General features: G+C 46.3%; 1 protein-coding gene across 1 annotated transcript in view; it reads right to left on the bottom strand.

Annotated features, from left to right (window-relative positions):
* GNAS (GNAS complex locus) overlaps window positions 1-18,138 on the bottom strand; it is a 161,628-nt gene extending 143,490 nt beyond the window's left edge. The window contains exon 1 of the mRNA XM_075020176.1: window positions 17,763-18,138. Within this exon, the coding sequence (XP_074876277.1) occupies window positions 17,763-18,027 (265 nt within the window). The 5' untranslated portion in view covers window positions 18,028-18,138. The remainder of the gene's footprint in view (window positions 1-17,762) is intronic.
* Between the last annotated feature and the right edge of the window lie 3,943 nt (window positions 18,139-22,081).

Raw genomic sequence — 22,081 nt, 5'->3', positions numbered from 1 at the left:
ACTGTACTGACTACCAGTGGCACAAGACCAATTCTTACTTTTCTTGCAATCACCAACATTTGTGGTTTTTCAGTATGCCAGTCTGATATTATTGTTCTTGCCACTCACTCTGGCAAAAGCATCTGTACTGAGAACTGTACCCTTACCCTGTGCGGGGTTCCCAGAGCCTCCAGGTTCTTTAAGGGGCAGCTTTCCTTGGTGTTAAGCATGCAAAGACGACCCACAGGCCATATGCCTGTCAGGTTACTGAATGCTTTCCATTCTGAACAAACCTTGAGGGGTGTCCTCTAACATTTTCCAGGGTCACATGGATGAACTCCTCATTCCCCAAAGACAATTACCAAGTTAGATCTGCTGCAACTGTTAAAAAGATTTAGGTTTAGGATTATACGGAACTATACAACTTGTCTTTATCAAAGGTGCTTAGGTGTTGGGGTTTTTTATTAAAAAACAAAACCAAAACCAAACCCAAAACTGTTTCTTGTTCTCAACTTTTCCGTTTAGCCCTCTTTCACATTTCATCCACCAACTTCCCTGCTATCGCAGGGGGTCGAAGTCCCTTGATCACCTCCCTAGCTGTTCTCAGAAACTCTTAAGTTTTTGAGGCTCCTCAATTTATTTTTTTGTCCATAGTGCTTTAAATTTGTAAGAAGGTGCCTGTGATCCTAAGGCTTGTAGTAAGTTCTGGTGGATTTTTCATGATTTACTGCATTTTTCATGTTTGTCTGTGACAAAAGAGAACTCAAGCAAATGCTCCTGAGGGTCCACTCCTATCTTGTTAAAGCAACCACCCCAAAGGAGTTTGCTTGCTAGTCCGCAGCATGGCTGGTTTGTATAAAAGAGTCCTCTTCACCCCTCCAAGGAAGTTTCAAGTGAATAAATTACTCTGTTGGACTTGGAAGCAAGTTGTCCAAATTAAAACTGCATTGTCAAATGATTATTTTAAAATGACAGGAAATTAACCAGTCTGAGGTGAAACCTTGTGAGTGTAGTTTCTCCAGTGGCAGAGAACTGGGCTTTCCGCTCTTGATGCAAAGAAATATTTCAGTTGTTTCAAAACACATTCGCCATAGTTTAACCCTTAATTAATAAACATTAATAAATAAGCCTGCATGAAAACTGTGTTCTGTGAGAAAAATATACCAGACAATATTAATATTTTCAATCTGATTCTAAAGATGCAGCTTCAAAATGCAAACTTGTTTTGGCTGTGCAAATAAATTTTTAAAAAATTGTTTCTGGAAGCCCAGAAGTTGGGCTTGAAACCTCTCAGTGGAATTACATTTTTGTTCAAGCACTACAGCATAGTTTGGAAGCCACAGAAAATACCTATTAAGACAGTTGCTAATTTAGAGAAAAAATGACCCCATCTGAAACAGCGTCTGCAGTGCTGTTCTTTGCACCACAAGAAAAATATTATTGTACTGCAGTGTGTGAAGCTTTGTAACAAAGATAACACCAGGTCAAAATAATCTAACTTACAAAGAAAGGCTGAGGTTAAGGTCTTGCTTTTACTGTAAAAGATGTAAGTCCAGAAGGAAGTTTAACATGAAGAAAGGGATGGAAAGAAGATGAAGTGAACAGAGAGCTAACAAACTTTTTTCTCCTGTGAACAATAAAGGCTTCCAACTCCAGGAGGATGTCTTCCAATAATGCAAATTGAGGTAAGTAAATTAAGAGACCTTAGGAAGCATTGTTTTGAACATAAAGAAATATAAGCATAGTGAGAGCATTATCAGAGCAGATTGCTTAAGTAAGGCTTAAGTAAATGTAGAGGGGAATGTAGGGGAAACTACATCCCTGCATTAGAAACTTCAGTGCCTTAAACAATGGAGAGGACGAGTCAGGTATTTAGGAACAACAGCTCAATGTCGGGTTGAGTAAGGGCATACCAAAACTACCTGATGGGAAACATCAAACAAAGGGGGTTTTGCATTAGGCAGTTGCCCATGCAGCGGTGTCGAGTCTCGGTCAGCCCTGGGCACATGTGATGGAAGGCAGAGTTACCAAGAAAACTTCATGGAAGCAAGAGAGGTACCAGTGAATTTGGCAATCTCCATGATTAGGAAACAGCTGAGTGAGATGCAGAGGACCCGAGGTGTAGTCTAAGGCATCAGAAAGGAAATTAGGCGTTTATCCCCCTTAGCTGAGTTAGTTCTGAGGTAAGACAATGACAGAAAGGACAACAGAAAACCCAGCAGTGACAAGAAGTTCACTAGGTGCCAGTTTTGTATTGATGACAGCAGGAGGGAATGGAGCAGGCTCTGAATGAAACCGCTCTAAAACAAACTGAGAGTCCGGAGAGAAGCAGCTGTAGAAAAAGAGGTTCTGATAGGGCATTTGTTAAAAGCAAGATGAGATAACTCAGATAACTCAAGCCCCGTGTTCCCAATGGCATGCAGAGGACGTGTGGGCGAGCAAGCTGGTGACCACCCCAGCTGACAGCCCCAGGGAGGACAACCTGGGGAAGCAGGAACTGTCAGGGGTGTCGAAAGCAGACACAGCTTCCCCCCCCTCTTCTCTCCACTACGCTGCTCACTTCGTTCATCCAGCCTGTAACCTGTGAATGGGGACATGGAGTTCAGCATCCGTGGCTTATGGGCGGATGCTCAAGCTGACGACGCTTAAAGGTTTTAATAAGGACCAACAAAATAGCCTTTAATAAAGGCTTGGTAAAAAACAACAGAAAATCTTCCTGTCAGAATGGTGTTGAATTTTCTAATGTTGCACACAAAAATCTCAATTATACTTTGGTATTAAAGTAGGCATAAGGATAAAGTCCTCCATTCATATATGGCTTGCTCAAATCTCCAGCACTCCTCCACAGGCAAAGCAAGATGCGACAATATGTTGTCACATATGCACGTGGATCAGCCAGGCATCAGCTAAGAAACAAACACATACCACTAATGATACACCTTTGCCTCCAAAAGCCAGGCCATTCACACCTAAACCCAGCAGCAAACTTCTCCTTAACTGCAGCATCATTAGCCATACAGATCTATCAGTAAGTCATCCTCTAAAGAAGCCACAAACAAATACCACCCATCCTCAAGTAATAGTAGCAGGGTCGTGCCATGGTGCAACAGAGACGTACTGGGTTGCTCGAAGAGATGACCACAGCTCCCCATGCCGCCTCTCTGGCTCTTGCCTAATGCTGTCTGCCGTCACCACATTGACTGTGATTTCCTGAATTCTCAATTCCAATTTCACATAAAATTACTCCGGCAGTATTCCTAAGAAAGAGGCAACCTACTGGGGGGAGATCAGTGGGAAATGAAGATACCAAGCATTTGAATACCATGCCAAGCCTGTTGTTGAGTAATCCAGATTTCAGCAGAATTAAACAGCACGCAGTTATACAGGACTACAAACATCTGTTTTCAAGAGGTGTCCAGATCATTAGCAGCTAATTCTACATCTCTGTTACATTCCCTGCCATATGCTGGGGGATAATCTCAGCAAGCAACAGGGATTTGCATCTCAAATCCTAACAAATCTGCTCTGCAAGGCTTCATGGTTTTTCGTATGTCACTTATTAGATAATACCTCTCAGCTGCTCCTTGCTGCTCTTTCCATGCCTTGCGTCTATTCTTTACCAGCAACCAAAGGCTCCTGCAACCTGCCTAGTAACAACTGACAATTTCTTCATGCCATCCTAGAAAAAATTTCCTCCCTTGCCAAGGGTAAATACAAAATTTACCTCCTGGATAAACTCACACTCAGGCTGTCCCTTCCACCTGCAAGAGGTCTAAGCCAGGACAAGTCACACGCGCTGGGCAGGGCTCTGAAAGTTTTTGTCCATCATTGGTGGGAGCAGCCTTCTGCTCTCATTCGAGCTCCTGGTTAGGGCTACGTGTCTGTGCACGCAGCAAACAGCATATAAAGAACAAAGGGAGAAGATCTGGGTTTATAAGCAACTTCATTAACTGAACATCAGAGATCTTTTGGGCACTTTGCTTGGCAAAAATCAAGGTGCCTACACTGAAAGCTGTGATGGTACTTTTGTGGCTGTAACAAACATGTATGTACACAAACAGAATTTGATCTTCTACATTAAGCAACGATAACAACAAAACTGGAGGTGACTGCAGTACTGACAAAAGGCAAGAGACGGACTCCTCTGGAGCCCGAAAGAATCCCTCCTCCAAGACATAAGCAGAGACATCATGAATCCATCACACTCCCCAACCTGGTGGCATCCCTTCTCTGCACAAGGGGGTACAAAATCTCACTCAAGCTTTGGCCTTTTTCCTCCCTAGCAAGGTGTTCCCTGTGTTGGGCTTTCTGACAGACCTACCAGTTGCTTCAGCCCCAGGGGCATCTCCTGAATGCCGGCTGGGAAGCAGAGCAGCTGTCAGGAAAAGCTGCTGGTGTTTCCATCCTGCACATCCCATCCTCCAGATGAAGGACGGCAGTGGACTTGAAACAATCTTGAATGAACTGTGGCAGACCAACCTCAGGGTGGGGAGAGCCATGAGGATTTAGCGATCCAGTCTCCTGCCAGCCCTCAAAGCAGCAAGCAGCGTGATAAGAAGTTCCTGCAAACCCATCGCTTCCACTGAAGCCATGAGTGGTGCTGCTGCTGGCGAGGAGGGATGTGCGGACGGGATATTTTTATCTCCTTTTCATTCCCATCCCTGTCAATCCAAAACAAACTTCAACTAGTTAGAGGCAGGAAAGATGGTTCACAATGAGAAAAGGATTCCCTCGCTTGATTTGCGTGTCACCACTGGATACATGGATACGTGCCACTGCGGTGGCACAGCTGCATGAGTCCTGGCTTCCCAGCTTCCAGTAACCTTTCCAGACTAAAATAGCAGACCTACTGCTTGATTTTTAGCAGCTGAAGAGCAGCAGTAAACCGCATAAGTATTATGTAAAATGATCTTTTTCTAAGTATATGTTTATTGTGCACAGAAGAAGTGGATTTAATTACAAACAACTGGAAGTTTTTAACAGTCTGGATTGCCCCCTACTCCCTTTCTAAAAACTACGGTTTGGCAGCAGCTTTTGGGTTTCATTGCAAGTCTTCTAAGTATTTCCTTGGAAAGACTTTACACTTGGTCCCAGGCAAGAAGTCAAAATCAACATTTAAAAAGCATGCCCTGCATAATTTCCAGGATTCAGCAGCATTAAGGTATACTTATGGAGGCCAGGAGGAGAACTGCTTTTTGTGCTTTTTGACTTCATGCATAAAGCTGGTCTTCAGACAAGGAAGTTTATATTCCAAATAATATTTTTAACTACATGCGGTCAAGTACATAACTTATCAGGCCTTTCCTCATCCCCCTCCCAAAATAAGCCTGAATGGTAAATATCTTTGCAGTATTTAGTTTTTGCTTAGACCTCTACTAGGATCAACAGATTCTCAAACCTAACACAATTATTTGATGGCAGAAAAAGTTTCAAATAGCATTTTCTTAAACTCCTTCATACAGTGAAACTCCAATTCAGGCCCGATAGTGATAATCAGGCTAAATTGGCTGGTTCTGTACTGAAGTGGATTACGCGCGATTTCACGGTGTGTCACTGTTACTTTGTCCAGGGGACAGAGTGCTGTCCGCTTGCCGACGGGACGGCAGCACACAGGTGACTCGCTGTTCCCACTGGCTCCGAGAGGGGACAGCTGACACTGCCCTCGCTCGTGTGAATAATCCCACTGAAATCACCAGGACTGACCGCCGTGCAGTTTGCAAGACTGAAACTCCTGGTTTGATCCAAAGGCCAAGAATGACATTTCACCCATTTCATCTATTTGCTAATCAAACAGGCCTTTGCAAATTGCTTCTGACTTTCCAATAGCAGTGCGCATGGCACTTTTGGATATGCATGTTTAAGGACTATCCACTCAAGTTTTATCTCAGTTTTTGTTTGGGGGAAAAACAGATAAGGAGTATTTCCCTTGTGAATATTTGAAGTGTTTTTAAACAAAGACATACTCTTCTGAAATATCAGCAAATTGAGTCCTGCATCACTCACCACCTAAAACCACAAAATGCTACAGACAAGAGATTAAGCTTCACAGAAGCAGAGAGAAATGAGAGCACAAGTAGTGTTAAGGAATCGGGCTTAGAGGAGAAAATATCTTTCAGACTTTACAGTCTAAAAGGTATTGTTATATGTTTTTAATCAACACAGAAAAATCGGGTCTATCAAATTGCAAATTTCCTGTGTGGAGATAAGGCAAGGAAAGCATCAAGAGAGTGTTTTATGCGGTATGTTTCTTCCAAGCAGATGGTTTTCACTGGTATTTATAAAAAACAAAATCTGAATGCAGATTTTCAGGTTACAATACCATGCCCTTCTCCTCAGTGTCTCTGTTTCCTCCCCTTGTAAAGTCCCAGTCCCACAAATCCCCCAGTACTCCAGAAAACCTCCCAGCTAACCAGCGATCTTGAGATTTTCAGCATAAAAAACAACCAGGAAAAATGCAAAACCAAACAAATACAACCCACAAACTAAAAATTTTGTTTGTCAGGGGGTGGGGAAGGGAAGAGGAAGAGGTTGTGGTGTAACGCATGATGAGGATGTCGCCGAGAACAAGAAGGACAAACCCTGTAAAGTAGTTGGGTTTGGTTTTTTTTTTTTTCCCACCCCTCATTTCTGCAGCAGCATCTCCCCATCGGAGCTGCCGATCAGGCGCAGTCCGAGCTTTGCACCCTGCGCGCCCCAGGGGACCGGAGCCCCTCTCCAGGCACCACCACTGAGCAGTCACACTCTGTAATAGCTTGGGGACAGACAAGCAAGACAGCTGCTGGTTTCCACTATGGGCTGTCTGTGCTCCAGGCTATGTGGACTCAAAGCAGTTTGCTATCTCCACCAAGAAGCCAACAGAGCTCATGAACTCTGGGAAAGTAAGTGACGGGATTGCACAGTTGTTGGTGTCCCAGTCAAACTGCCATAAACAAAATTAAAGAGTTAGAAAGGACTAAAGCAGTCACCTTGCTTTAATGCCTGAAACTTGTCTCCTGCAGTGTGAGACAGGATGAGAAGCTCAGAGTAACCCTACGCTGTCTTCCTTGGAGGTGGCAACTGTGCTCTCTGAATGCTACCCAAGGGAGGAGATGCAGCACAGGCATCAGTTAGGGCACTCACCTGTACACTGAAACTAAACCTGTACCTACTCCTCACTTACTCAACTGACAGGCACGAGCCCAGCTCTTGCACTGCCTCAACTCCTTTCATCATGTGAAGGAAGATGGAGGTGAAGGTGGAGCCCCTTCGCTTTTCACCAGGAGTAAAGAAGACATCCTAATCCCTGGGGTACTCTGCTATTTTTGCCTTGACAAAAAGAGAAAGGACACTTAGAAGAACAGTAAGAGTGTAGTTCTGAAGTTATTTTGATTTGCAATGATGAGAAAACAGAGATGGGCTCTCCACAAACATGTGCCAACTAGTCCACGATGAAAAGCTTCACAAATTCCTTACAAACCGTGGAGCTGGAGCCTGGAGAATCCTTTCCACCAGCCTTTGGTTCCTGCACACGCTGGCACACAACACACATTCACCAGTAGCAAGACCATGATCTGAATTGTTTCAGTATATCAGGGAAATCTAACATCTCTGCAACGTGACAGGAACAATTTATAGTTCAGGGTCATGTTTCTGGCTGCCCTGACTGCCCCATAGCCAGTGTTGAATGAGCCAAGGGAGCAGCATACGCCTTACAAGCTCCTCTGCAACGCAACCTGCTCTGCAGTGGTCAGTAACAGCACTTGGTCGAGACATCACCGAACTTCAAAATCAAATGAATGCTCCCAAAATGCAAGCATTAGATTTTAAAAGCAACTTATTTGGGGTTACTGTTCCTATAACTTAATGCAGAGGAAGCCTGCAGTAGGCACAGATGTGAGAGCTGCTCAGTGGGGCTGGGATCACAGCACTGCACAGGACAGCCCAGGGCAGGAAGATCCAGCCAGGGCTCAGAAAGCTCTCCCATCACATCTGAAATTGTGCTTTAAAACGAAAGCCTCTTCCATGAAAATCCACATAAAAACACTTTTCCAGTCACGCTGGCAGAATTCCACCTAACACATAAATCACCTTCAGTCCACAGGGGAAGTTGCAGGGGACGTTTTCACGAGCAGCTCCCACAGCATTTTCCCACTGGCGCTGTGATAAATGCCATCCCCATGCAGGGCACACACATGGGATGGGTGAGGGGTAGGGCCCTCTGTTCATTTGTTTTTCCACTGAACCTGATATACTTCCTTGAGGTCAAAGTCACGAAGTCGCGGCAGCATTGCTATGCACAAATAAACCTGTGTGAAGCTGCGCTGGGGTAGGAACGTGTGGATTTGGTTTCTGAAAATAGTGCTGAATACATTGACAGCCTAGTGCCAAGCTCAGCCTTATGGGACGGACACGTACCAGGGGACGGGAGGCACCAAGCTGGTTTGGTTGGTGTGCTGTCTATGACTTCTATGTGGAAATCCCTCCTTGCAAGAAGATTTAATTGTGCTTAGGATGGGAAAAAGGTGAAGGAATAGTCCTTCAGTTGGAGGAAACCCCCCCAACTCTTCCTCCAATTTGGCATCAGAATTTAACTGGGTTTTCCTAGGAATTTCAGCACTCCCCCACCCCTTCCAACACACTACAGCAGAGACAGAAGTGGCTCAACATAGCAAGACTGTAGATTGTAAAACTGCATCTTATTCCTTGTTAGGAACCAACCCATCCTCCTCAGCATCCAGTTCCTTCACTGGGCAAAATAAATAGTAGCAACTTTCTGACATCTGTTTAACACCCTCTGCCTCCCTACCCACCCCACATTCCTCAATGCAGACAATATTCATCAACTTTTTTTTCCTTTTAGTGACATGCAAATCTTACAGAATGCTGCTCAGACACAGATACTGTGGATTTTCTTTGCAGAGGGAACAAGTTAGAGGAAATAAAGAAAACTTCAGTGAGCTATTTATAAAGCATACAGGGGCTTGTTCCTCAAATGCTTCACTGACCAGGGCAACAATGAGAATAAGTCATGGAGTTCAAATTCCCTTCTTGAGACACATGCTTCAGGTCTGAATATCTAAAACATCATGGATTTTTATGCCTGGTAACCAGGCTTTCTTATGACAAGTATCCGAGCTGTTCTCACTTCAGGGAATTGCCAAGTTTTTTTCTTGCCATTTTTAAGTTACAGCAATTAGAAGGAAATTCAATGAAATCATGCATATTTGTGAATAAGTACACTCCCAAATTTAAGGGAGCCAGGAAAAGAACTGCATCTAATTAGAACTAACTGCACTCTTCAAGGTTCTTCCTCAATGAACGTGAGCACACCTTATGGAGATGTGTGGGTATCCATAGCACACAAAAGGGCCATAAAGAAACTATTCACATTTCTGTTGGGATGACTATTAATCCCTTTTTTCTGACAGTACAGGTTTTGATAAAGCTAGGATTGCTGGCTAACACACTTTTCAGCTAGACGCCTGTGCACAAGTGGACCTCCAGAAGCAAGGTATTGTCTGCAGGAGGCTGTTCAAGGGCAGACAACACTGGAAAGGCACCAAAATTTTATGCAAAGGTGGCGCACATTTCCATGTAAGAAGCTCACCTAGGCATCGAGCAATGGGGATTAGCTCATGCAAATTGCATGAAGGCCACCCTTTAGACTGAAATGCTGTAGCCAGGATGGATAGACCAGTATCTCTCTCCTAGTATAAGGTCCAACCCTGCTGAACAATATGTCGAAGCAGCGAGTAGTTATTTATGACAAACACTCAAAGGGCCTAAGCCCTCCACCTGCACAGGGCAAAAATATTCATTGACTTCCGAAAAATCTCTTGAGGTTACAGGAAACGCCAAAGAAGGAGAACCTGACCAAACCACCAGCTAGTACAAATGCTTTCAGTAATAACACTCGAGAGTGTTAAAAATTAAAACATCAGTCACATAGTTTCAGCAGTGTTACTGGCAGACTAACAGGCTAACATGCACACAAACCCTTCTAGTTCTGCATGGAAATTTTTGCAGGAATAATTACATGCCTGACCATGACAGCATAGTGTATATTTGGAGTCAAGATGGGACAGCATTCTACAAACTCAAAAAAGAAATTTCTCATCCCTCCGTCCCAAGGAAGCCATATAAAGAACAAAGGTTAATAGGGACTTACTAGATCCTTCTAACAGAAGAAAAATGGGTAGACATCAGGTATGGAAACCAGAGTGGTCATAGCTGGAGGCTACTTCCCTAACCCTGAGTGCAGGGGTTTCACCCAACCTGAGAGAAGAAAACAAAATTTCTCTAGTCCAGATATTCTACCTTCAGGCACCTGCCAGTCCTGCCTGAGCTGCCCCACACACCTCTTTAAGGCAGCATACAAGAACACAAACATACCTTCAGCACATACATTGGAGGTAAATGGTGAGAAACCAGAGAGAATTTGAATGACATTTTTGTAGGCAGCTCCAAAAACTTCACAAGTGCCTCATGAATCAGACAGAAGGAGTTTGCTTGTACTTTATTACAGCAGTAAAGTTTGGACTATAAATAACTTTATGGTGCTTGAGTCTCCTCTCTCTTCTTTTCCTGTTCCTTAATTTTCTATTATTTATTTCCAAAGAATTTTTTCTTTTAAGAAGCACCCAGTCCTCGTCTCTCCCATTTCTTCACTGCTGGTCCATTCCATCAGCTACTCCCAACCATGACACTGCCAGGTCTAGAGAAACCCTTGCACAGGAGACAGTTCAATTTAAGATGTCCCAGTGCAGAAAGGAGCCAGCAGTTGCACAGAAGCAATCAAGACATTTTGTCTGCTCTGGAAACAGATGATGCTGACCTAGCAACAGGACAACAAGCTTCTGCTAGACCTGTTACACCTAAACCAGCAGCAGTTTGAGCCTACCAAGCCAGCCACTAGTTGAAAATACAACAGCACAGGTGAGACCTAAGCACCACCATTTAACTGAAATCTTGCTCAGCAGGTAACCTCTTTGTAACTATAAATAGAGGGTATAAATAGAGATTTTTCACAAGTTTGCATTTCCCTTTAAAGTCAGGCCACCCATTCCCACCTGAAAACCCTCTTCCCATTCCCCCAAAAAAACTTCACAGGACTCAGCTGCCCTAACAACAAACTTCTGACTTCAGTCAACTTGTGTGCTAGGTGAGTCTTCTTTCAGGCGAGAAAGATGGTAGTTTCAGTCGCTACGTGAGATGCCAGTAGGTGCCACCGCCATCCTTTCAACAGGTGGAAAGGAAAAGCTGCCACCTTCCTTCAGAATAACAGAGATGGAATAAACAGCTAAAAAAAAATAGTCAAAAAGAGAGCACTGCTGGGGTGGAGTTTTAGCTTTGAAAAAAAGTCTCCAATAACTCTGAAATTAGGCCCGTGGCTACACATGAATGTGGCCTGTCTAGAGTGATGGATGATGATCTTTATCCCACCAAGCATTTAATGAGTAAAAACACAGATTACCACTAACACAGAGATTGCATATATGCTGGGGAAGGGGAGAGATTATGTACATCTATGTTGCTGTGTGTCTGCACAGCTGTGGTTGGTTCTAGGGATCAGGGGATCCCCCAGACTCCTCACTCCCTTCCCACAAAAATCCATGCTTAAGTATGCACAGAGCATCCCTTCAGCATTAGCTGTAACTGTGAAAGTAATTATTTTGCAGTTTGGATTTCTATACAGAGAACATCATCCTAGCATCAATACAGTACGCCATCCATTAGCAGACCTTCATCGTAACACTTTTATAGCAGTGCTGCTGTAGGTTTCCTGACACCTTCCGTTGCCAGATCCTGTTTGAAGCAACTCAAACTTTGCCAAACTTCAAACATGCTGGCTGAAGCTCTCCACGCCATGTGTCTGCCTGAGGCTAATAATTTTTTTTTTGTTTGTATGGAGGTGGTACAAGGAAAGAGTCACAGTCAGGAGCTCTTGAGGGGGAAAAAAACCCAAACAAAAAACAAAAACCAAAAAAACCCCAAAACCCCACACCACACCCAACAAACCACACCACCCAAAACAGAAAAAAACAGGGAATTATGAGTAGCTTGCCTGTCTCCTTTCTATGAAATTTTAAAAGGGTAGCAGGAGAGAAACTATGTTACTAAGTGATCTAAAGCATAGAGGTGCCAGTGCTGAACACACTACATCACTCTCAGGTTCAGCAAATATTCACCAAATCACATCACAGGTCCTGGAGCCAGCATTGCTTGCATACTGGGTAAAGCCTTGTTAAAGTTTGCAAAGATTTTCAGGTATTTTTGTTCAGGGTAAACAAGCTCCAGACCCAGAAGAACTCTGTTTACCAACTGAACAGGCAGCACTCTATGCCATAAAGCACATTTTGTATACAGCAGTGGGAACCGGATAGGACTCATCTTGCAGAGGCTCTTCATCGTAAAGAAAGACCTATAATTAGCATACCACCTCCTGGTGTCCACAGCAGGATCATCATGTCTGTGCTGGAAAGTACTGGGCAAATGGAAACCACAGAGATTCCCATGTCCAAGTGTTCTTGTAGTATCCGGTAATTACTGGGAACCCTATTGGAAAATATTGTAATTCCTTCACCACTAATGACAGTCCATTTGGAGAAAAACCACGTACTGCTGCCCTGCCAGGTGCTATCGCAGTGTGCAGGGGGCAGGTTGTTCAGCAGAGCCCCCCTGTTACAAGATACTCGCATCGCAAACTTCCTCTAGGACTGAACGCAGGATTTTTTGGGGTTTTCCTATTCCTGCTTTTCTTAAAGGGGAAACTAAATACCAACTTGGTGTAAGATGTTTAGTGTCAAAAATCTTGTTCTCAAGAACTAGGAAGCAACAGGATAAAGGTTCCCTCTACATTTTTAATTTTAATCTATTCTGTTCTGTACATCTTTTACACGCTCCTCTAATTCTCTCCTGTTTTTTTGCAGGGTGTATGCCCCCTCTTCTAGCTCGCAATGCATGGGGCACAAAAATGAATCGGTTGTAAGTGAATGCAACTATTGTCAATAAGGACAAGCTCCTGTGAGATGGAATTTCATCAAGTGCTTGAACACATGCCTATCTTTATCACTGCGTATCTTCCCCTCCCCAGCCGCCTGATCCCCGAGAGAAGCAGTGTAAGGACAACCACCTCACTGTAAGTGAACAAGACAGGGAATCACAACAAGAGAAATGATATCTTGTGGGATTTGCCATTAAATGCTGCCCTGGAGAACCAGACCGGCTTCATTCTGCTGCAGAGCTGCCATGGCCAACCGAGCAGCACGCAGCTTCCATAGCAGGCACCCATCTGTGCTTCTCTCTCCCTGGGTTGCACTTCAGAGCATCTAAAGCTCGTGTTACAAAAGTGCTGAGTGTTCACAACCATGAGGTCCATGCTCTAAACACATGAAGCCTTACTAAAAAAAAAAAAAGTTGAGTACTACGGAAAAATTAGCGTTAGGCAAAGACCGGGCATTTAGAGTCAGTGGTAGCTTCAGACAATTTTAGCTTTAGTCTGTGGTGGCATTTCCCTCTTCAGCATCTACGAAGGAAGGAGAATGATACCACCTCATTTCACAGCAGTGCCGCGCACTGACATTTATGAAGCATTCAGTCCCTGCAGCGATCAGTACTACAGAAAAGCCCATGAGGAGTTCAACAGTTCTTTATTCAGTACAGGGTATGGATGGTGTGTCATAAATAGGGCACAGGGTGACACATTGTATGAGGAGGATAAGAATATTGAATAGCTGCTCATTCACTGCACAACATCCATCTTGTGCCCTGAATGAAGTACCAGCCCTGTGGAAAAAAAATACAATGTAAACCATACAAGACAGTCTTTAATTATATGGTATGGAGGGGCTTAGCATGCAGCATATGCACAGAGAGGGTGACTGTGGTTAGTCTTCACGCTGATATTTCCTAGCTTTTTAAAGTATGTTTTTCTTCCTGTATAATATATTCCCCCTATAAAAACTTCAAATTTGCATGCCCTATATTCATATTTGTACCAATATAAATATTTCTGTTAGAAACATTTTTACTTAAACACTGATGTAGGTAAGATTTGGAATGGCCATTATTTAATATATTGTAGTTTAATATAAATACCTAAGGTGACAAATGCATATAGGTATACTGGTATACTGATATCCACATTTCCTTTTCAATATGGGAATAAGCTACAAGTATTTTTCACACAGGTAAGCGTTCAGCCCGAGAGAGTGAAAAAAACTTAAGTACACAAAGATTGGCAAAGCACCAAGATGAGACCAGCCCAAGTTCACTCTCTTACAGCAAACCAGATCACAGAAGAGAAGGAAGGTCATGGTAAAGCAACACATACACCAGGAGAGCTGAGCGACGGTTTCAGACAGGGTTGGGTTTTGTTGCAAAATACTAACTTATCAAAAGCATTAAAATCCCTCAGACAGGACTACAAGTCTTGTTCCCATATACTTGTCATGAGATAAAAAACATAAGTGAAGTTGAATTATACTTTAAAGTCTTAAAAAAAGATAAAGGACGATCCACATTACTGTCACCAGTGAGAAAGCACACACAGAATGGAATTGTTTCATGGCAAAGTTTAAAATCCTTTCCCCCATAAGCACACACTTTCAGTTTTAGAGCCAGGATTGTTCTCAAGCAAAAAGCACCCCATGCACTGAAAAAAAATCACCCTCCAATACCCAGTAGTAACTCTGAACTCGCACTATGTTGCCAACATAACAATGACTGTAATTTTGAAGTTGTGACCTGTACAGTATACTAAACATAATCCAATGAAATTACAACTGACTGTTTTTGTGAAAGGAAAATGCACGAAGCAAAAAACTACTCTACTGCAAGTACAAAGTCAGATTATTGCTTCAAAAATAGAGCAGATATAAGATCTTTGCTCTACTGAAACCAAGAGAAGTTTCAGGAATCAGGAATTTACCTCACACACCTGCGGTGATGGAAAAGGACTGAAAAAATGATGAAAAAGACCTAAAATGAATTAACATGACATACAGATGTCCACTGATCAACTACACCCATGCACTGCACATCCCTGAGCACTCGGATAAAGTGAGGAACTTCTCCTTCCAAAAGTGGAACTGCAACATGGGAACATAAGTATCAGCTGTGCTAAAGAGCACTAATCTGAGTAATACCCCGAGTAACAGACTAGAGCTTACAGCTGTAATGTATGTTATGTACACACTACAACATCAAAACACACGCAGGCACAGATACCTGTGACTTTGTGCACTCCCTGTATTCTGAACAGCCGAGCACATGATAGGAGGAAACACTCTAGATTTGCAGTACCACTTTGCAGCCCTTGAAAGCGTATGAGCTAACACAGCCATACGTTAAAAATATTTAGTTTTGGGGACCGACCAGACCTGAAGCATTAGTGCAGTTTTCATTTAAAATTCTGTTATGCTCAAAGAAAGAGCGTCCACCTGTGTTTTCCTTTGCTATCCACATCAGCGATATGCTCCTGCAGGAGCACATCAGCCTAAAAAGCTGGGAGCACAAGTAAGAAACCATGAGTACCTACTGCAGCTTTTGCCACTGAGCCTTCAACCCCAAGTGAGGACACATCCCTGGCTCTGTACTTCTTCCATCTCCCCCCCCCCCCCCCACCCTAACTCCATTTCTTGGAAGAAGACTCAGCTGCAGCTTTAAATCCCAGCTAGACGCTCCTGCCACCCTCATTCAATATTACTGTCCTGCGCTATTTGCATGTGCAATCCATAGGCATCTAGGCGAAGTCCCAGCACAGAGACACTCAGCTGTGGCAGCAATACCTGCAGATGTACATAAAGTGTAACCAAATGTACCCCAAACTTCATATTCCAGTTTAGAAATAGAAAATTCACAAAGTAACAGTGAGAGCGGGATGCAGGGGAGAAGCAGCAAGGGAAGGAAGCTAACTGGAAAACTGACGGTCCCTGTACAAGGAGCAGGGAAATGGGTCTCTTAGGCATCCCAAGATTTACAAGAGGGCCAAAAAGTGACTTCCTGCTATTCAAGTCCAGGCTGAAATATAATAAAACACTGCCAGCATAACACTGACTCATATCCATCAGATTTATAAATCAGTAATTCGACAAAGAATGCTCTCTCTGTTGGCTTCACCATAGATAATTTGAAATTGCTAAGATGTTTAACCCACTCAATGTTTAATGTCATTTCTGCAAAAAACAGTTTTGTGGCACAACATGTTAGAAGCAATATTAAAAAAACAGGCAACTGAAATATTGCCTACTGCAAATACAGAAGCCTATCAGATAGCCTTTAAGTCATAAAGGCTTGCAGATTAACATCAAAATCAGTCCTACTGTTTTGGGGTTTTTTTTCTCCCTGATTATTTCATCTACAAAGAAAAACCAATTCTCACAGCTCCTTCTTCAAGGACTTGTTCACTACAGAAAAAACTCGGAATATGTTAAAAAAACAAACCAAAAACAACCCCAAACTGTAAAATACCTATGGTGTTGCCTGTGCTTGAAAGGAAAGCCACGTTGGTTAGAGGTGTGATTTCTTACCAATACAGTCGCAGCATACAAGCTTTAGTCTTTACACAGGGGTTGCGCAACCCTCTTCTCCACAAGTAGAAAGTACACCTTTATGAACAGACTTACATCAGTATAGCTACAACCACATCAAAAAAAGCTGTACTTCTAGAATAAAAACTTTTACCACTAAGAGTCAGAAAACTATGTCCAATATTGTTTTCTAAAGCTCCTTAAAGTTCAGGTCCTCAATCACAGGCTACAAACACATACTGAAAAGTTCAGGGCCAAATCTTGCTATTTGTCACATGTGGTACCACACACGCCTCAGGGGATAGGAGCCTTTTGAGTTATTTGCAGACATTTGAAAATATTCCCTATTATTCCAAGATGTTCAGAATTGAGCAATCCACTTGTGCAGGATAATCTGTGCTCCACCTGCACTGGGCTGGGGGACGACACCAAAAAACCATTTCCAAGCCCCTTTGGCTTACCTGAAGGCCAACACATGACTTTCTACGCCCGTTTGCGTTGGGGTCACGTACCGTACGCGCTCAGACATGGCGCAACGCAAGCGGATAAAGGGAAGGTTGTCTTTCCAAGGGGCTTCCCTCAGGATGGGAGCCCAGTGCCGGAGCATCTCCGGCCGGGCAGCCCCGCGCAGAGACGAGGTGCCACGCAGTAAGCGGGTGCTATAGCGCGTGGGAGTGCGAGGCAGCGAGGAATTAAACGAGTCCTCGGTTGTAGAGGCCGAAACTTGCCCAGCGTGTGTGTTTTGGGAGGTGGGGCGGGCAACAGCAAAATAAAAAACCGAAGGCACACGGAGAAACTCAAGGCTTTCTCCTCACAGACAAACCGCACCAGCTCAGTGAACGCGCCTTCTTCCCCTTGTGGTCCCGGCGAGCGGCTTCACGTCAACAGCCACTTGGGGAGAGGGGGGAGCGGACATGGCACCTCTGTGGCGACCGACCGAGCCCCCTGAAGGGGGCTGAGGCGGGCTGCCACCTCCCCCGGGCCGGCCACAAGCTCCCGCCACAGCGACGGCTGCCCTGGCAAACCGGCCCGACCCCGGCGACCCCCCGCCCGCCCGGCGGCAGCGGCAGAGCCAGAGCCCGGACGCGCTGAGGCGCGGCCGCCCACGTGAGCGCGGCGCCCCGCCCCGGCCCACCCGCGACCGCCGCCCACTCCGCGAGCGCGGGGCCGCCGGGCACCGGCTCTGACAGCGGCTTCCGGGCCGACCCGCACCTGCCGGGCCGGACCGGGCCGAGCCGAGCCGAGCCGGGCCGCCCCGTTCCCGCCCCGGCTCACCCAGCAGCAGCAGCCGGTGCGTCTGCTTGTACTCGCGCTTCTCCGCCTTCAGCGTCTTGTCGATGCTCTTGCTCCGCTTCTTGTCCGCCCGCTCCTTGGCCACCAGGTCCTGCCGCAGCCGGTGCCGCACCTGCGGGTCGCCGTGCTCCCCCGCCGCCGCCGCGGTGGTGGAGGGGGGGATGTCCGCCTCGCCGCCGCGGCCGCCGTAAGGCGCGGAGGGGTGCGCGGCGGCCAGGCGGGAGCGCAGGCTGTAGCACAGCCCCATGGTACCGGAGCTGCCCGTTCTACCGCACCGCGGGCATTGCTCTCCGCCGGGCGGGGGCGAAGCGGAGGCGCCCGGCGGCCTCTTAAAGTGGCCCCGCTGCGCCGGGGCTGCGGAGCGCGGTGTCCCGTCCCGCCCCTCCCCTCGGCCGGTCCCCCGCGCCGCGGCCGGCGGCCACACGTGATGCGGACATGTTTACCGTATTCTCTGGAAAGCGGCCCCCCCACCACCACCACCCCCCCCACCACCCCCGCCGCAGCCTCCCGGTGGTGGCGGGGAGGTGAGGGCGAGGGGACGACGGCGACGACACCGGCGTCCCGCCGCGCCCCGGGGCCGGCTGCGGCTCTGCGGGCTCCCCCCCCTCGCTCCTGCCCCGCGGGGAAGCCACCGGCCAAGAGAGCCACCGGGAGAACCGTCGGTCAGCTCTGCCCGTTTCCAGCCGACCCCCCCAACCACCCTCGGCTGTTGCGCCCCGGCCGCGGTTGACCCCGGCCGAGGGTCCGGGTCGGGAGGTGAGATGCCGGCCTCTGGGATGTCGTGGGGATGCTGCGGAGGGCGGGAAGAGCCCTGGTCCACGGGAGAGCTCCCGTCCAGTTTGAACACTGCGGCTGAGCTCCTCCGCCACGACGCCTCAGCCCACTGGGGACGGGGACGTGACACCCGAGGTGCGCGCCATTTTCGTGCCCCAGTTTTTTCTGCACTTCCTGCCACACACGTATTTGTCAGTGGCTTCTTGTTGTTTTCTACCGACACTGTCATCCAGCGGAGAAGTTCATGATGGAGCTTGCTCTCCCGCTCTCCCCCTCTCCGCTGGAGGCACCGCATCTGCCTTCTTACAACAAACTTCAAATTCACCTCCTGGGTTGCTATCCGTTTACCTGGCTTGGGGTGATGATACTGGCTGTGGTAATCTCCCCCTCCCTGGCAGCACGCTCCACGCACAGTACTGCCAACTTTGTCATACTGTATTTTATACTCATCTCCGGCCAGCTCTGAACGTTCACTTGCAATATGACTAATACTCTCTGGGGCCTGGCCACACATCCTGCACTCTGGAGTTAGAGCTTTCCAGCCAGCTATCTGTGCTGTAGCTTCTCTTCTGCAAATAGCCTGCATGGTTCTCCCTGAAATCTCAGCTTCTCTTCTGGGGGCTTTCTCACAAGTTAGATGTCTTCGTGATACAAATTTCTCTTTCAAAATCTCCTGCGAGTCTGTGTCAGCAGAAGGATAGATCTGTTAAGAGGGCCGCAGTGACCCTCTCTTCCCTCTTCATTACCACCACCCAAAAGGCTGAGCAGGTCATATCCTCTATGAAACCTTAGAGTGTTTCTGTTGCTGACTCAGCAGGACAGCTTTGACAGGGTAGGAGCTGCCCTGCAGGAATGACGGAGCTGCCCACGGAGGTCCCCATTAACCAGGTGAGCTAACCAGTTCTCTTTTTTAGTACCTTTTGTTACTCCTATTCTTAGGACCCAGCCTCAAATCAGCCCATTTGACTTTGCGCTGAAGCAGAGGACGAGCGGTGCCCCGGGTCCGGCCTCTCCTGGAAGGTAGCAGCAAAGAGCGTGGTCCTGGCAGGCGGCGGTGGCATTTCGGTGAGGCTCACCCCGAGCCCTGTCCTGCAGGAGGGAGCTCGGGCTTCTGCATACTGGCTCCCTGGCATCCTGTTCCCAGAGTGGTTCCAGGAATAATCAGCAACGGCAAGTGGGGATGCCAGAACAAAGTTCAGGAAATGTGTTTAAATGGTCTGTGAGTTTGGGCTCGGGCAGAGACATGAGCAAATGCTCCACAGCAGGAATATGCCTGGAAAGACTTGCATCTGTTCTGTAAGGAGACGCTGTGTGTGTATGTGTTCCTCGTAGGAAGGATGTTGGTTATTTCAACAAGTTTATTTCTATTTGACTCACTTTCAGTCAGGTCTGGTAGCTGATGACCAGGCTCTTACCTCTTCGCTCCTGCAAGTTATGCTGTGGAAAGTCAGTGGGTCTCTTCCTGGAGAAAGGCATCACCTGAGCAAAGGGAGAGAACGCCTCCTTCTTCCCGTTTATCGTGTTGCCTGTGTGCCACTCAAGGCACCTAATCAATACCCTGCTGCCTGGCTGTTACAGCAATTACTAAGTGTACACATTAAATCGTTACACAGCAGACGAGTTCACTTTACACATCGCTATGAGCCCAGGCTTCAGCAGCAGCAGCTGCCTGTTGCAGGAATTAATCCATCTCACATCAGGCTCGAGATGCCCACATGACTCACTCCCTGTCTCCACTGCTGTAATGCCTTTTCCTCTGGGACTGAGAGTTCGTTCTTCTGATGAACACACCCCTGAGAATGTAATATACCAAGAAAATGTAAAGGTCAGCCTAGAAGATTATTAATAGCGATTTTCTTTTTCTTCCTGTGCTTTTTGGAGAGGCACTGGAACAAGAGGAAGCTTATGTTTACAGACAGGACAGTTCTCTGAAGCATGCTAGGTTGTGGGGATCTGTCGATGTGCCACCTGCGAAAGGAAAGGGAACTCTTGAGGGCTGTGAAGAAAACAAATCCAAACAAACCGAAAAGGTAAAATGAGGAACTGGAAAGCAGCATTCAGCCCATGAATTTGTTCCCCTGGCTCTGCAGGTAGACAAGCAGAGGTTTTCCTGCTGGTGCAATTCACAGCAAGACAAGTTTAAGATCAGTCTGTCTCGGTTTCATTACTTTGAAAACCTTTCCAGTGCAGGTGACAGGTTCTGCAAAGCACACCAAGTCTCTCTTCACTGTAATGGCCATCCTCTCCCAGGTATGATCTGAAGTAGAAATCTGAAAATGAAGTAGGATTTCAAAGTGGAAGACAGGCTTTCCCTCATCCTATTATTCTAAACCCCTAGAATAACGTGTTTCAGGAAATCAGGAATTTCACATCCTGGTATAGTCCTGGCTATGGCCCTGCCTATAGTTACAGTATAGATGTAGTTACTCGAATGCCAGCTGTTAACGATGTCAGAGGCAAGGTTCATCAGCTTCCCCGTTTACACCAGTTTTAGTTGGTGGCAAAAAGTGACAGCAAGGATGAGGTCACATATTTCACCTGGGTAAAGAGTGCATGACACAGATTGACTGCTTTTTGAAATCACACACAGTTTCAAAGACAGCAGAGGAAATCACCTCAAAGATCAAACCATCTTCTGCCATATATAAATGTTGTTCATCCGCATTGTACTTGGAGCATTTATGCGGTGGGACAGATTCAGGCTTAAAAAGCACAGATTAAGTGGGTTTCACAAAATGCAGTTAAAGAATATGTTTCTAAAGGGCACCGGTCATGCCCACAGACACAGGGTATGTATCTACCTCGCTCTGCCTGCGCACGACAAACCGCACAGCTCACGGCAACGTGTTCAGCTTCATTCAAACTCCTTAAGCAACAAACATCACAAGAAGCAAACGGCCGTGCATATTGAACTGAGAGCTTTTGTACAGCCCAGTGGCCCACTGGGCTGAGGCACAGCTGTACCAGCCCAGGAGGAGTTCTTCACGTCAGGGACATAAGAGGGCTTTCTGAGGCGCTGAGCCTCAGTTTGCTACTCCTCCATACATCTCCTCTACCGCTCCCACCCCTCTGGCAGCCAAGCAGAGTGGGGATGACTTAAAACCCTGCCCCTTCCTGACTCCCAGCAGGGAGGGAAGGGAATAGAGAGTTGTCCTTCCCCAAGCACTGGGCTGCAGATCTCTCTATATTTTTATTCTGTTGTTTCTACCATCTGCAACGGGGTGGGAGGGGGCGGGGGGGAGTGGAGAGGTTAAAAAGCACAGTGGGCCATCTGGGAATGCAAAAAATACCAAGGAAGAGAGGAAGAGAGGGAGTAACTGTGAGACTGCAGCGTTAAAAGAAGAGACATGGACACACAAGCAAAAAAACTTGGATCAACACCAGGAAATATGTCATCAAGAGAAATGTAAATGAGTAAAATTTGCATTTATTTGTACCTTGGGAGGGAAAATAGTTGATTGAACTCGAATTCCCACCCCTGTTACTGGAAGTGATCTATACATGCAATGTTCACTTCTTGTTGCAAA

The sequence above is a fragment of the Buteo buteo genome, chromosome 2 (assembly GCF_964188355.1).
Source record: "Buteo buteo chromosome 2, bButBut1.hap1.1, whole genome shotgun sequence".
Taxonomy (NCBI): Eukaryota; Metazoa; Chordata; class Aves; order Accipitriformes; family Accipitridae; genus Buteo; species Buteo buteo.
Note: the sequence above shows the minus strand (reverse complement) of the source record. Positions and strands in the feature narration are given on the sequence as shown.